The sequence below is a fragment of the Dromaius novaehollandiae genome, chromosome 2 (genome assembly GCF_036370855.1).
Source record: "Dromaius novaehollandiae isolate bDroNov1 chromosome 2, bDroNov1.hap1, whole genome shotgun sequence".
NCBI lineage: Eukaryota > Metazoa > Chordata > Aves > Casuariiformes > Dromaiidae > Dromaius > Dromaius novaehollandiae.
In genome coordinates, this window is record NC_088099.1 from 27,408,411 (window position 1) to 27,422,440 (window position 14,030).

General features: G+C 39.3%; 1 protein-coding gene across 2 annotated transcripts in view; it reads left to right on the plus strand.

The window, feature by feature from the left end:
- The window catches only part of LOC112982357 (probable acyl-CoA dehydrogenase 6), an 89,945-nt gene that overhangs the window by 15,462 nt on the left and 60,453 nt on the right, over nt 1–14,030 (plus strand). For both annotated transcript variants that reach the window (XM_064506075.1, XM_064506074.1), the window contains exon 2: nt 1,822–1,942. In XM_064506075.1, the coding sequence (XP_064362145.1) occupies nt 1,822–1,942 (121 nt within the window). The remainder of the gene's footprint in view (nt 1–1,821; nt 1,943–14,030) is intronic.

Here is a 14,030-nt window from a genome sequence, read left to right on the forward strand (position 1 = left end):
GTTGCTACAAACAAAGAGTGCGATCAAAAAGGTATTTCTTTGCCTATAACTCAACATTAAGGGTCCACATACTAGAATCTGAGCATCTGGGATGTGGCAATATAAAAACTTATATGTAGACTATCCTAGATAGTGTCGTAGGGAGAAAGAACTACAGCAAGATTTTGTTACTAGTGACCATGGGGCCTACATTATTCAGTATAAGAGAGAGAGAGAGGTGAAAATTATTGAGCAAATTAAACATTCAGTATAAATGTTTCTCAGAATTTGGTGAGAGAGATGAAAAAATGATTTCGTGCTACCTAAGATGAAGCATCCTTGTTTCTTTGGCCAGTTGGGAAGCAGAAAACAGCCACATATGGGCTAAGATTCTCTGAAGAGTGTGCAATAAATAGATACCTGAAAAGAACGCTCCACAGGCTCTCATCAGCTTAGCAATTTGAGAAGGAGAAGAATCTTTCTCCAGTTTAAGAAATAGTTAGCACCACAGGACTTGTTTATTTAGTGTGGAGAAAAGACTAGTAAGTGCTTAAAATAATAAATTCTCTCTTATAAATCTGTGTAAGAATAATTTTTTTCCCACAGATTAAAGGCAATATATTAACTTTACATTGAAAACTGACATTTGTTTTGATAAGGTTTGGTTTTGGGAAGGGAGAGTGGCTTTTTTTGTGTGTGTTTTGAGCACCTTATGAGTTCAGTGTTGAAATATGCTGAAAAAGGTGCATGGTGCACTCGGAGGCCCAGCAGAAGTAGTTAATGCCCAACCCCCCAACTGGCTTGTGGAGGCAGACAGAGTTGGGCAGTATACAGTCTGAATTATCTTGAAAGCTACTGAAAATGTGTGCTGCCCTGTAACAGATTGGTAGGGCTCAAGGAACAAGAAAGAGATGGCAGAAGTCAGAGTCTGCCCCCGCGGTACGTAATGCAGAGCTGTGAGGCACAGGGCTGGTTTGTTAGGAAGTTCACGTGCTTATAGATAGGCTGAGAAAACTGCAGGTTGCCCAGTTTGCTTTCCTTGCACAACTGCTGAAATCTGGGACTTGTTGGATGAGATGTACAACCCTGTGCTCTGAAATCTCAAAGTGTTACTGAACATGGCATCTGTGTTTTGCTTGTGATGGCTGGGAGAGAAGACAACAGCCTGAGCAGAGCAAGGGCAGTAGCCAGACAGCTCATTGACTTCTGCAAGGTGTGTCTTAGCTAAGAGTTGCCTAGGGGTTAAACTTGCAAATGCATAAAACTTGGAAGAACAGTTTTTTCTAGTGTTATTAAACCCTGGGGAAATCTAAGTTCAGACAGGACTTGAGTGCCCCGAACAGCTATGTCCTTGATAGCATTTCAGGTGAACCGTGGGGAGTTGAAGTCCTTCAGACTTGCCTGTCTCGTGTGTCTTGTGTGATTCCTGTGAACTGAATGTCATCCCTCTTTGGCAAGGTCCCTCTGAGGATATGCCAGCTTTTCCTTCCTATCACTGTCTAGAAACTGTATCCAGAAATATAACAAATGGAGAAGGGGAAGTGTTATTTTCACAAGCCTTGGAGAGCCTTAAGCTAGCCCTGATGATTTCCTATCGTAATAGCTGTAACTGCTAAAAGAATAATTTATATTTGCATCATTGCATCTGTTACAGTAATTGGATGGGTGGAAAATAAGAGCATCTGACAGAAAGTAAGCAAATTCATGTGCTTTCAAAATGTCATGTCACTTTCCCTATACATTTTTTCTCTTTAATTTAAAGTATTTAGACAGAAGTAGTCAAAGGTGTTTCTGTAGGAATGTCTTTGTTAATAACTTTTTAAATGTATTTTTCAAATCTAGATCATCGACAAGGAGATTAATCCCTTTGTGGACAAATGGGAAGAAGAAGGACAGTTCCCAGCGCACAAAGTATTTAAAATCCTAGGACAGGCTGGATTCCTTGGTGTGGATAAGCCAACAGGTAGGAGAGTGTACAACTCTTCAATATTGATAATGCTGGTGGTAGAATTTTTTGATGTTATTTAAAATCACTTTTGTCCCAGATCAAAACATGCTTCAGAATTCAATGCAAAGCTTACTTATATTCACAAGTGACAGGTGTACTCCTTACAAACTGTACAACTATGGAAAATGATGTAGCTAAGTGCACAAGTTGATATTCTCCTAAAAATAAATATTCTTAAAAAACAGAGTGACTGTTATTGAAAATCAGTGAAATTAAAGCCATTTCAATTCTCAATGTATAATCTGTATAATGAGTTTTCTTTCTTCTGTTTTCTGACACATATTGAATAATCTCAGTCTTCATTAATGAAACCACAATTTGAGGGCATTGGAAGCTCTGTGTGACTGGGCCTATTATACTTACTTAGCCTATCGTGTTTACAGCATTATAATGTATTTTGTCTCACCATTCAGAGAACGAGGTTTGTGTAGGTTTTAGACTAGGATAAATGGTCTATCTTTAAAATGCACTATTCTGAAGCTTCCAGCCTACAGAAGCATATACAAAACAAGAAACTGATGATATACACAGCAAGAACAGAGAAAGTTGCACATTTATATATACATATTTGTGAAGAAAAAAAAGCCAGGAACTCCAGAAGAGTAGGAGGTGTTTTAACTCTTCAGCTAAAACACGTTCCTCAAGTTTTGTTTTGTTTGTATGTGACGTAAGATCTACCTACTTTCTTTTCAAATAGTACTGTAAGATTTTCCTGCCAGAATTCTGGTTTTTTTTTTCCAATTTTCTTATTTGTGGTTAAAAGCTTTAAAACAAAGAAAAATAAAGGAAGCAAGTTTGTGTAGGCAAGCCTGTAGCAGTCTTTGTAAATTCAGAGCAGGCTGAAGTAAAAATGATTCAATACGAAACTCCAAATAATCATCTTTGCTGGGTAGTTTACACAACCTTATCTATGCCACACCACACCATTATGCTGCTACGGGACGGTTTGAACTGGAGAACAAATTATGTCATTTTACAAATTTCTTTAAGAGGAAATTTTTGATTTTGAAATGAATTTTTAAATTGTCATATATTCTGACTTGGAAGCTTTTTCTTTAGCTAGTTGTTGGAGTTCACAGAACTGTTTAGCTGTGATTGACAAATCCAATTAGGTCTGAGCTGGTACTTTACAAAAATGCTGACAGTTTGAGATTGCAGTTAAGATTTATTTAAAGGACAAATAGGATTATTGGGTGAAGGAAAAAACACCTTCATTTTCTACTATAATTGTTTGATAGTCATATTTGAAATATGTCTCAGTGGGGTCCTTCACACTGCTAATATTCATGTTGCTTATAATAATGGTACATTTTATTGCTGTCAGATTACATCCCCATCTTTGTTGTTATATGCATCTGAGGACATGCAGAGGCCTCAGCTGGGATAAGGCTCCTTGCTGTTGGGCATGCCATGCATAAAACGTTGTGGAGGTGGGAACTTTGTATAACACTCACAAAGTAGCTAGAACAAGTCATAAATGGAGTGAAATCTAGTGAAGAAGGGACTTGCAGAGGCAAGGATGGTCACAGAGGTTTGCATATGCTGACTACACATATTAATGATGAAGAGTATTTTATCCTTGTCTTTGACACTTGTATCTTGTTTTTAATCTAATTTATTGGGCCTCTACAGCTGCAATTTATAAAACCTATAAAACACTGGATGAAATTCTCCCTGACACTTGTTCCATCCGCTTGTTCACGTTCCCTTCAGCAGGATATTGTTGGGCACAAAAAAATGCACTACCTGCTGTAAGATTGTGCCTTTCCCGCAGCTGTGCAAGGGCAAGTCCCCAGATCCACCTTTCACTGTGTAACATCAGGCACAGCAGAAAGTCCTGACGTTTTCGCATGATCTGTGAAACAGTCAGATGTGTAACAGTCTCAGTGGGAGTTCCTTTGGCAAATGCCTGAAATTTTTAATACTGTGAAGTGCTTGTGCTTGCTGTATGACTAGCGCGTACTATTAGCGGTAACTTCTATTTTACAAAAAAGAGAAGAGAGATACCTTTTATACCCTGCCACACCACCTTTATTGTTTAGCTGTCACGTACAAAGAAAGAGAGATCTTGGGGGATTTGAGGAAGCAAAGAGCAGCCTGGAGTTTTGGGTATGTGGGGGAAGTCGGGAGGGAGCTTAACTCATTTGAGGAAAGTGTTCTGGCCCCAGAGCAGCATGATTGACAGTGTACCCTACTTCCTCTTTCCAGCACAGACCAAAATTATAACTTTCGTGTTATATCCCTCCAAACCCAGCTTATAAGGCATTCTTTGTTAAGGAAGCCTATATCTTTACGTGAATTTATTGTAGTGGCAGCTACAATTTTGAAACAGAAGTTTTTCTGAATTTAATTTTCAAAGTCATTCTGTTGAATACAACCTTTTTTTCTTTTTTTTTCCCCAGTAGAATTAACTTTGAAGTGTTTTGGGTAGAAATGGTTCACAAGCTTGTTTTGCTTAGATAGAAGGAAACATCTGCTGGACTTCAGATTTGTTGAAACTGGACTTTGTTTCCTTTGTAAACACCATTACATTTGTGAACAATGAACTGCTTAGTGGGAGCTGGTTTTAAAAAAGAACATGCCTTAACATGTGTATGTTATCACTGGAAACTTTCTCTGTGTGGAGAACTGATTGGGGTATTATTTGCATTGCAAAGGCTGCATCAGTTTCCATCATACGCAGTAGTAGTCTACAAACTTCTCCGTGTTTTTTTTCTGTATATTTTTTTCCCCAGTTGTTTATGCTTGTACTGAATATTAGCTGTACTACAATAGTTCAACATGTTATTTGAAGGGGTTACGTAAACACCGTGGGCAAGGCCAAGCCATACATAGATAATTGGAGAATCCTGGAGCTTAACCATGGATTTAACTTATTGCACTGTCCTGTCAATCCTCTTCTAGGGAAGGATATTTTTTTGAATCATGTATTTCAGTTCTGTGCTCTGGTATTCTTTATATGATTCAAAAAATAGCGCATGTACCATTTTCCCTTGGAAAAAAATGTATATTGTTCTATTAGGAAATTCTTCTTAATAGTAAAATACATGGTGAAAACATGAACATCGTTTATGGACAGAAGGTTTCTTTTTACTCTATGCAAAATCTGTTTTATGGAATTGCTCAGTTCAGCTGCGAGTGCTTAGTCTGAGGGGGGAAAAACCCAACATCTATATATACTTATTACTCTTAATTTGAGGAGAAACACACAGTAAATATAAATTATAAAGTTTTTGGGCTAGTGAGCTACTGACAGTCCCAAAACTAAGGACAGAAAATATTAGGTTAGGCAGCAAAAATATTTTAAACAGCCTTGGAAAGTGGCCATTGACCATTTTGCTAAGGCAAGTGGGCAAGACACATTCTTTGTGGTATTTTATTTGCAGATTAGATGAGATGTTGGAGTAAAAGCTGAGAAGATCCATGTGGTTCTTTCTGATCTTATGGTTTATGAATCAAAGTCTCAGCTGTTACTAAATTTTAGGAAGCCTTGCCAAAGACACAGGCCTGTAATGCCCTGTTATGTGCCTGCATAACTATGTGTGCAAATGCAGATGATTATTGGTTGTTTTTACTGGCTGATGCAAAAGCATGGGAATTGTCCTGTAAAGACTTGCTGAAAACAAGGGGCAGGGAGAAGAGAGGTTTGCAAGGGGGCAATGTCTCCTGTGCTGCACATACTTATAGCAACACTGTGATACATGAGTGATGATTATGGCTGCTGTTATGTGCATTTTACTAGCAGTTTCATTGGCAGTCCTATAGGAATATTTAACAGAACATATTTGCATGTACAAATAATTATCATAGTATGTACAAACGATAGCCTTCACTTATTCCTAGCAAACACTTAGCAGTGTGCTGGCAGAAACATGTTCGTAAACCTAAAATCAGGAAAATATGTTTTAAGACTCATATGTGGGAAAGTATATTTTTATCCTTCCCCTACTGCTGGGATATACACTGGATACCGAACTGGATAAAATAATAAGCAGCACATTCTTGTCATTTGGAACAGATAAGCATGTGATGAAAGAAAATGTATATTTCAAGTGGCTGATTGCAGTGCTGTGAAATTGGAAAATGATGCAACATCTTTCCTTAAGAAAGCTTGTTTGTGCATGTGTCTGTTTTGAATGTGAGAATACAGATGGAGACTATCCTCTAATGTTAATTTTGTTGTTTTATTCTTGAGTACACTTTTGTCTTGTAAGATGGGATCTTACAAGAGTTTGCTAGTGGAAAATCACTTGGAAATATGTGTGTGTGTATTTATTCTCTTCCTCTCTCTCTTTCCCTCTTCCTCCCTCCTCCCCATAATACTTATTATTAGGTGGGATGAGAGAAAGATGGACCTAGGAGGAACAGTGAATTCTGTCACTAGAGGAGGATTTAGTAGTTCAGATGAAATGGGGTTTTACAGCTTGTCAGAGAGTAAATGAAACAAATTTTTAAGGGGTTTGCATGGATAGAGGCTAAAAGGAATATATTTGTCAGAGACTTTGCTTGCCCAGGATCATTTCTTTGTTGTGAGGGTGAACCAGCTATGATAGCTGTGCTTGATTTAGTAGGTTTAAACGTAGCCAGCTGAACTAATTGCTTGATCTCCTTTTTCACTTACAAAACAATGCAATAAGATGTTAATAATAGCTGTGCTTTAAAAGTTTGGAAGAGAGAGGCCATTTTGCCACGTGTTGTGATACCAATGAACCGGTAAATCAGCACTCTGAAATATTCACCAATTATGAGGTCCACCTGTTCTGCAGTCCACAAATAACCTTGGTAAGCCTTTAAAAAACAATGGACCAAAATTAGTCACCGCTTTATTTGATACAAATTTCCTTAAAATTTAGTGATGGATGGCAGTGGTTTGGAGACCTATTTCAGATGAGTATAAGAATTATGAGGTGCTTATCTGACCTTCTTAATTTGAATTGGACTGAAATGGAATTGGACTGAAATCTCAGGAAAATGGATTTTTGTGTGCGTACATGAAAGTTCTATGTGGATGATCCCCCCCCCCCTTTTTTTTTTCTTTTATGAAACGTTGACAATTCTAGCCCTGTGTAGCGTCTTGCAAGCGCAGGATGAAATGCAATTGAAAATGGTAAGGGGGAGACAATTTGTGTTTGCTGGACTTCACAGATCAGATATCTGAGGTTCTATTTTGAGTGAAGCAAGGAAATGAGTACTTAAGCTCATCTCTGATTTTCCTGACTCTGCAAATGACTCAAACACACGTGCTTTAATTTTTGTGCCTGGTTAGGTAGCATACCAGTACCTTGTGAGCTTGTGATAGCTTGTACAGCTATCAACAGCAGTTTTGTAGAAATATCCAGCAGAAAACAGTCTTACTGAAGGGCAGCGAGTCTTTGTGGAAGAGATAATCTTCCTTTAAATAAAAGGTGCTGCTGTGGGATTGCATTAGTCCTGAGGATTCTGCTTTTGTACTTGAGACAAGGCAAATCCTCAAACTTGTGACTTGTAACACAATACATGGCGATAACCCAACCAACCTTGGAATCCATATACCAGTACCATAGGAGTGTGCCAGAAATTTCTGAAATCTGATACGTATCCCCTGATAGTTTTGTCAAAATAGCATTGGGAGAAAAAAGTTAAAATTGCCTCTCTTCTGGAACAGGTTAGAAGAGCCTCTAACTGGGAACAAATGCTCCCGTTGTCCATGTGCAGCCTGACACAGAGCGCTGCTGCAGCTGCCTTGGTACGGTGCGGTCCTGCTGTGATAATGATACTTGAGCAAACAAGGTTTAGGAAGCACCGTGACTTATTTCAGATTGACACACAGTGACAAGCAGTAGATATGTACATGCAATTAAGTGCTTGAGCTATTGATCCTCAGTTCTCTTACAGCATACGCAGGTGCGGATTTGGCGTGTTGGGTTTGACAGGCTTAGTGCAAGCCAGCAGATCCGCGTTGTGTCTCCAAGCTGAGCACTTATTCATCATTTACAGCTAAAAGACACTTAAAGGAAGCTGTTCCTTGAGGTACTGTTTGCCACCTCCCAGCTGAGACGTGATAATTAGCATGCTGCTGTGCTCCACCTCCACACAGCGTGCCAGGCTGTGCTTCGTGTTGTGCAGGGCTGCAGCTGGGGGAGAGCCTGTCCTTTGCTCTTATGCTCGACTTTAGGTTGGGCATGCACCAGCTTGAGTGCTTCATATGGAAATAACGCTTGTTAGTGAGGTTTCAAGGTTGTACAAAAATGTACATATTCACATACCAAATATTTGTCTTTTGGGGAATACCAAAACAGAGACAGAAAAATACAGGAGGAAAAAGAAAAGATACAGCCATAATGTTGTTTGAAGGTCACGCTAAAGAGAGCATCAGAGTCAGAAACAGCATCCGGGTTTCCAGAATCCTAATGGTGCTCTTACCTGTCACCTAACTGATCCTGCCTTTTCTACAGGTACCAATGTTCAGGCTTCGAGACAGACAAATCTTATCTCCAGCTAGTTTTCTCTGTTCTCTAATGCTGAAGTTGTAGCAATAATAGCTTTCTTATTTCAATAAAAGGAAAGAGGGGGACCTGCATGTATTACTCTGAAGTATGGGTGCAGACTCGGGGCCAGATCTAAACTGTGGGACAGAACTCATCTGACTCACTGGCACTGAACTGGATCAAAAGACAGATGGCATTTCTCCATGTAACCTCATGACAAAACACTAGAAGGAACAATCAAAACTCCTAGTAGTATCTCATGAGTATTTATCTCATGATGGCCCTGTTTCAGAAGCTGTAGCCTAAACACACTTAGGTTAAGGAGTTGAATATCTGAATTAAATTTTTTGACTTCTCTATTTTATCTGTGTGTGGAGTGTTCTTGGTTTTGTTTTCCTCTTGCTTCTGTGTTTCTGGAGGTCTTTGTATATAATTTTGGTTTGAATTTCCTTCAGTTTCGTAGAGAAGTGTTGGGTTTGTGAGTGGGGGGCATAGGCAGCAAATCTGCTAAAAAATCTGATGTTCTTAATCTTGTGATTGTGAAGAGGAAAAGAATACACACCAGAGAGAGCAGCTTAAAGAAATACAAAGCATTATGACACCTGGAAAGAATATTGAGGTTGAGACTTTAACAAGCAAGACGTATTGTTTGGGGCTCTCCTTTAAAGGGATTGAGTTTATCTTTGTACTTCTGTGGATTAAATGGCAAGTCTGTCACTTGACAAAGCTTAGACCAATGAATGTGCTTATACTGAAACAACCCTGGTATTATAAGTCTCTTTAATTTACATATAACTGTCTTTTTCCAGTATCAGCCATTTGACTCTAGATTTTTGACATCTATCATGTATCCAGATGGCATAATCAGACAGCTTTCAGAAAGGTATAAATGCACCTTTTATGCATTGAAAACGTCAATACACCAAATGTGGAGGATGTGGGAAAATTATTTTTGTGAAATGTAGGCTTGATTCACTTTTTCCCCACTCACTTTTACATTATTAATTTCGGGGAGTGACCTTTAATTTCTCTCATGGGGCTGAAATGGGGAAAAATATTGTAAATACAGTCATTCTGAGGTTGGTACAGAAAAATGGCTGAAGAGCTGTTGGCTTGTGAATATGTGCAGATCCCAGAGGTCAATAACCAAATTGAAACCTTTGAATGAGAGCTGGCTTGATGAGGGGATTACTTCCTGCACGACTGCAGTAAAGTGTGTTGTTCCTAGGTATGTGGGTCTGTCCCCAACATCTGAGAAAGATAAGAAGCTGGTGTCCAGGCTGTGCAAACCAGAACAGCTGAATAAAAGCTGAATAAAAAGAAATAGAGAGCAAAAAAAAAAAAAAAAAGAAAAAATAAGAAAAGACAACAAACATGTTTAGTTTTGGTTCTCCTGTTCTGATCAAGCATTTCTAATCCCTAGCAATCTAGTTGATACACAATTGCTATTAAATAAGCATTATTAATAATCTAATCCATGGAAATCTTGCATAAGCCCCTCGTTGTTCCAGAATCCATAAGGAAGTTCAGAAGGCCCGGTACAGGTAAAATTGCCTGTCTGTGCAGGTGGAAAACAGGTCTCAGCAATATCTTTCTCTGTTTCTGAGAGCTGTCATTGCACTCACCTTTGTGGATCCTGTCATTAGCCTTGCAACACAAGTGTAAGGCTTCCTCTGCTATAAACTGGACTCCTGGGGATAATGTTAATCCTTTTTGGCATTTATCCCAGAAAGAATGAAGGAAGGACAACAGCACAGGTCCAGTCATTGTGGGTCTGTGATAGGCAACTTGCATACAAAATAAGTAATGTGCACAATTTAATAACTGCAAATGTGTTGTAATAATAAAAAGATGTCAGGGAAGGACACCGATAATAAGGAATTTAGCTCCTTGGTGCTTAACACTTAGATATGGTCAGAGCTGCTCCACTTGATGGAGTGGAACGCTTGAGTTTTGAGTTTCAGTTCTCTTCAAAGATTCAGAGAATTGAGATTGCAGTGTCTTAATCATGCTGTATTGTGTGGAATAGATACCACTTTTAAACAATAAATCTGAAAGTTAACATAGTTATGTGATGTGGGGCTCATATTTCTCCTGCTCTTCAGGTCTATTTTGATTTCATTGTTTATGCTCATGTAATGCTGATTGACACATCAGGAAGTGTATGATATCCTCTAGTAAGTCAAGTAGGAAATTAAAAGATTGGTTTTATTCTGAAATACTTCTTAAATCTATTAAGCTGGCCTTAAAAATACTTGGAACCTTCACTCTGGTGTGCGGGCACAACTATGATGAAAGTCCTTTAAAGGCTTTATAGGCCTAAATAATGCACCGATCTGTAGATCGGCAGTCAGTTTGAACAATCAGTCTATGTATCTTGAGCTTCTCAGTTGATTAGTAAATGTTAAAAATGTGAATTGTTTTTCAAGTGGAGATATGTTGGAGACAGAGGAATGAGTGATGCTTTAAAACCAGTTATTCTGAATAGATGATTTGGCCAGTGGAAGATAAATGTCTGGTTCATTTGTGGGGAATTAAGAAGATATTTTCTTCCATGACACTTCAGTTGTATTATTTGCTGTGTGCCTCACAATTCTGAGGGCTGTATAAATTCACAAGTGGGGTAAATTGAGCTGGAGGCTCAGGCTTGTGTGACTGCTCTTTTCAGCTGTAATCCATACTTTCCTTATGGAGAGGTATTATTCTATCCTGCATAGGACTTTGTAGTGATAAACACGATATTATATATACTCTAAAAATATATATAAATGTTATAAAATATATAATATATATCAGTAAAGTACACTTAATGTTATATATCTGTTCTTACATAGACAGAAGGAGTTGTTGATGAATTTTACTGTTTTAATCCTCTACAAATCTTTAGAGAAAAGAAATATTCATTTAGTCAGGTCGGTGGACAGTTGGGCAAAATATTTCCCAGCTGTTTGGCTTTAACTTATTTCAGAGACCTGTCCTTATTTTCTGTGCAGGCTTCATATTTTAAATCTTTTGTAAAATAATACTCTAATGCTGAGCTATCATAAGTACTCTATTCAGGAAACTCGCTGCAACAGTTTGGCTTTCTATTGCTAAAATTTGTACTTCTTTTTGTCTGAAATTAATTGCAACTGCTGAGGGAATTCCTAATGGAGAAAGCTACTTTGAGGTAATCATAGAAAGGTTCGTCAGATTTCTGAATCAATGGAAACTGTGCCGAGATGTGGAGTCAGAACCAGACTGAAGACCACGCAGGCGTCTACGGCTGCCCCCGCCGCAGCTTGGTTCCCCTGCGGTGAGGAGGACACCAGTCGGTGGGGGACGCTCGGCTCTGAACGGGTTACGTGGTGAGACCGGCACCCCTGGGCTCGCCCTCTTGACCTTGGAGGTTTGGCAGTCTCAAACTGTGCTGTTCCACTCTTTTTAGGGCATTTCAGTGTTTTACCTGAACAGTCTTCTTTTGGGACTATTGCTGTTTCTTTGACAGTGATAAACAAGGTGATAAAATGTTAGGTTTTAAGTGCTCAGGAGCCCATGGCCTCAATATTAGAGAGTACTTGCCAGTTCTGGTCGTTATTCCTTATTTCCTCCTGGATTCAGGATTTTTCATCCTGACTGCTGTTCTCTCCAGCGGCAATGTGCCACGTTCTGCCCCTGCCAGGTGAAAAAGGAGATGTAGATTGGTGTTTAAAAACACGCCGTTGTGGCCATTCTCCGTTGCGCCTCCCCGGAGGCGCTGAGAGCTATCCGCAGGCGCAGCAGAGCCGCGGTGGTGGTTTCTGCTCCTCCTACCAGCGCCTGTACGGGAAGCAGCGCCCGCCCTCAGCATCCCTCTGACATGGGCTGGCACCGACAGACCCCATTAAACAAAATCTCCCCGGGGCTGAGGGGCTCGACAGCGCTCCGGGGCTGGCAGCTTCGCACGCAGTGGCCAGGCCGAGCTGCAGCAGGAGCTTCACCTTGCCGGTTCCTGCCCAGAGGAAGCCGTCTGTCCGTCTGACCACTGGCTTTTCTGTTCCTCCCTGTGCCCAGCTTTTTTGCCCAGTGTAAATGTCAGTTATTTAATCTGGAGCCTTCTGTAAAACATTAATGAGCAATCATTGCTCTGGCTTAATTTCACATGAGTAAGGATTATTCATGCTTGAGAGAGTTTTCACAGTTAGGTTCATTGCCCTTTTTCAAGAAACTTTAAACACAAGACTTCTCAGCAAAGCATTTAGATATATACTTAAACAGTGCACTTTAAAGAAGGCAAGATGTGAGCATGCAGTTTGTTAAAAGAAGGATAAAACATAGAATGCAAATTTATCCAGTCTGTGTAAATCCTGTGAAAAAGAGCCTGCAGAGTTCTTTTTCACCTGGACAGCATATTGCTGGTGATCGATGGAGTCAAACAAAATTCTAGTGCTACTCGGCCTATCAGCTGCTACTCAAATCTTTGATCATGCAGCACATGATACCCTTTCACCCCTTATATTCAAGTATGTGCTTCAGTTCTTCAGCTGGTCTTAATGCTTTGGTCCATAAGGGATATGAACTAGTTGCCACTTGATATCAGGCACTCCTGCTTCTGCTAGTTTTTTTTAATATAATTAATAATGTCTGATGAAAACAATAACAAATGTTGTTTCCTACAAACTGAAATGCAATTAAAAGAGGATGGTGATAAGACATGATGAATTGATAGCTATTTTTCGTAGCATTTTGGATAATAGTAAAAAGAAATGGTTTGATTTGTTGTTGAGTTTTAGGGTTTTAATTTTTGGTGCATATCATGGGACCTAGAAAGAATATAAGTAAATGTGCCTTTTTGAAACTGATGAGGTTTTTTTTTTTTATGTCAAGTTAAACTTGATGCTATCTCTGAAGACTAGCGTCATTGTGTCAGAAGTTTAATGTGGTAGCCTGAGTGGGTTTTGTTTGGCCTCCTGCATATTTTAAATTATGATCTTTAAAAAGAAATGCACACCCTTAACTTTCAGAGCAGACTGAATTAAGTAGTGCTACAATCTCAGGGGGGATTGGTGTAGAAAAGAATGTAAAAACTAAAGATGGGGAAAATAGCATAACCTGAAGGCTGTGTGAAATGAGATAAATCTTTAGGCTTGAAGGGAACACTGAGCAGAATTTCTAGGTTTGGTGTGCTGGGCAGGACAGAGTTGCTTGCAGCCTTGACTCGCATTGCTCCTGCCCATTAAATCTGAGCAGCTGTTTCAGTTATGTTGTAGCTGACATTGCTGGTCTTCGCCAACACCCACCTTGAGAGGGAGACACCTTAGAAGCTTACTGGGGCAAAGGCAGAGGTTTGGGATGGGAGTGGAGAACAGATTTTAGGAGAAACAGAGGGGAGAAGCCAAACCAGGGTGAGGATTTAATGTTTTTTTCCACGTGTGTTTGGTTTTCTGTTGCTATTTCATGACTATGATCATCTGGAAGCAATACAGCTTTACTCTGTTTGAAGAGTAGAAAACAAGAAAATAGAAAAATATGCTTGTTGGCTTGAAAAAATCATGAAAAGAAAAAGCTGAATTAAAACTTGAGGGGTTTTTTTTTTTGTTTCCTTTCCTTCCTCTCAA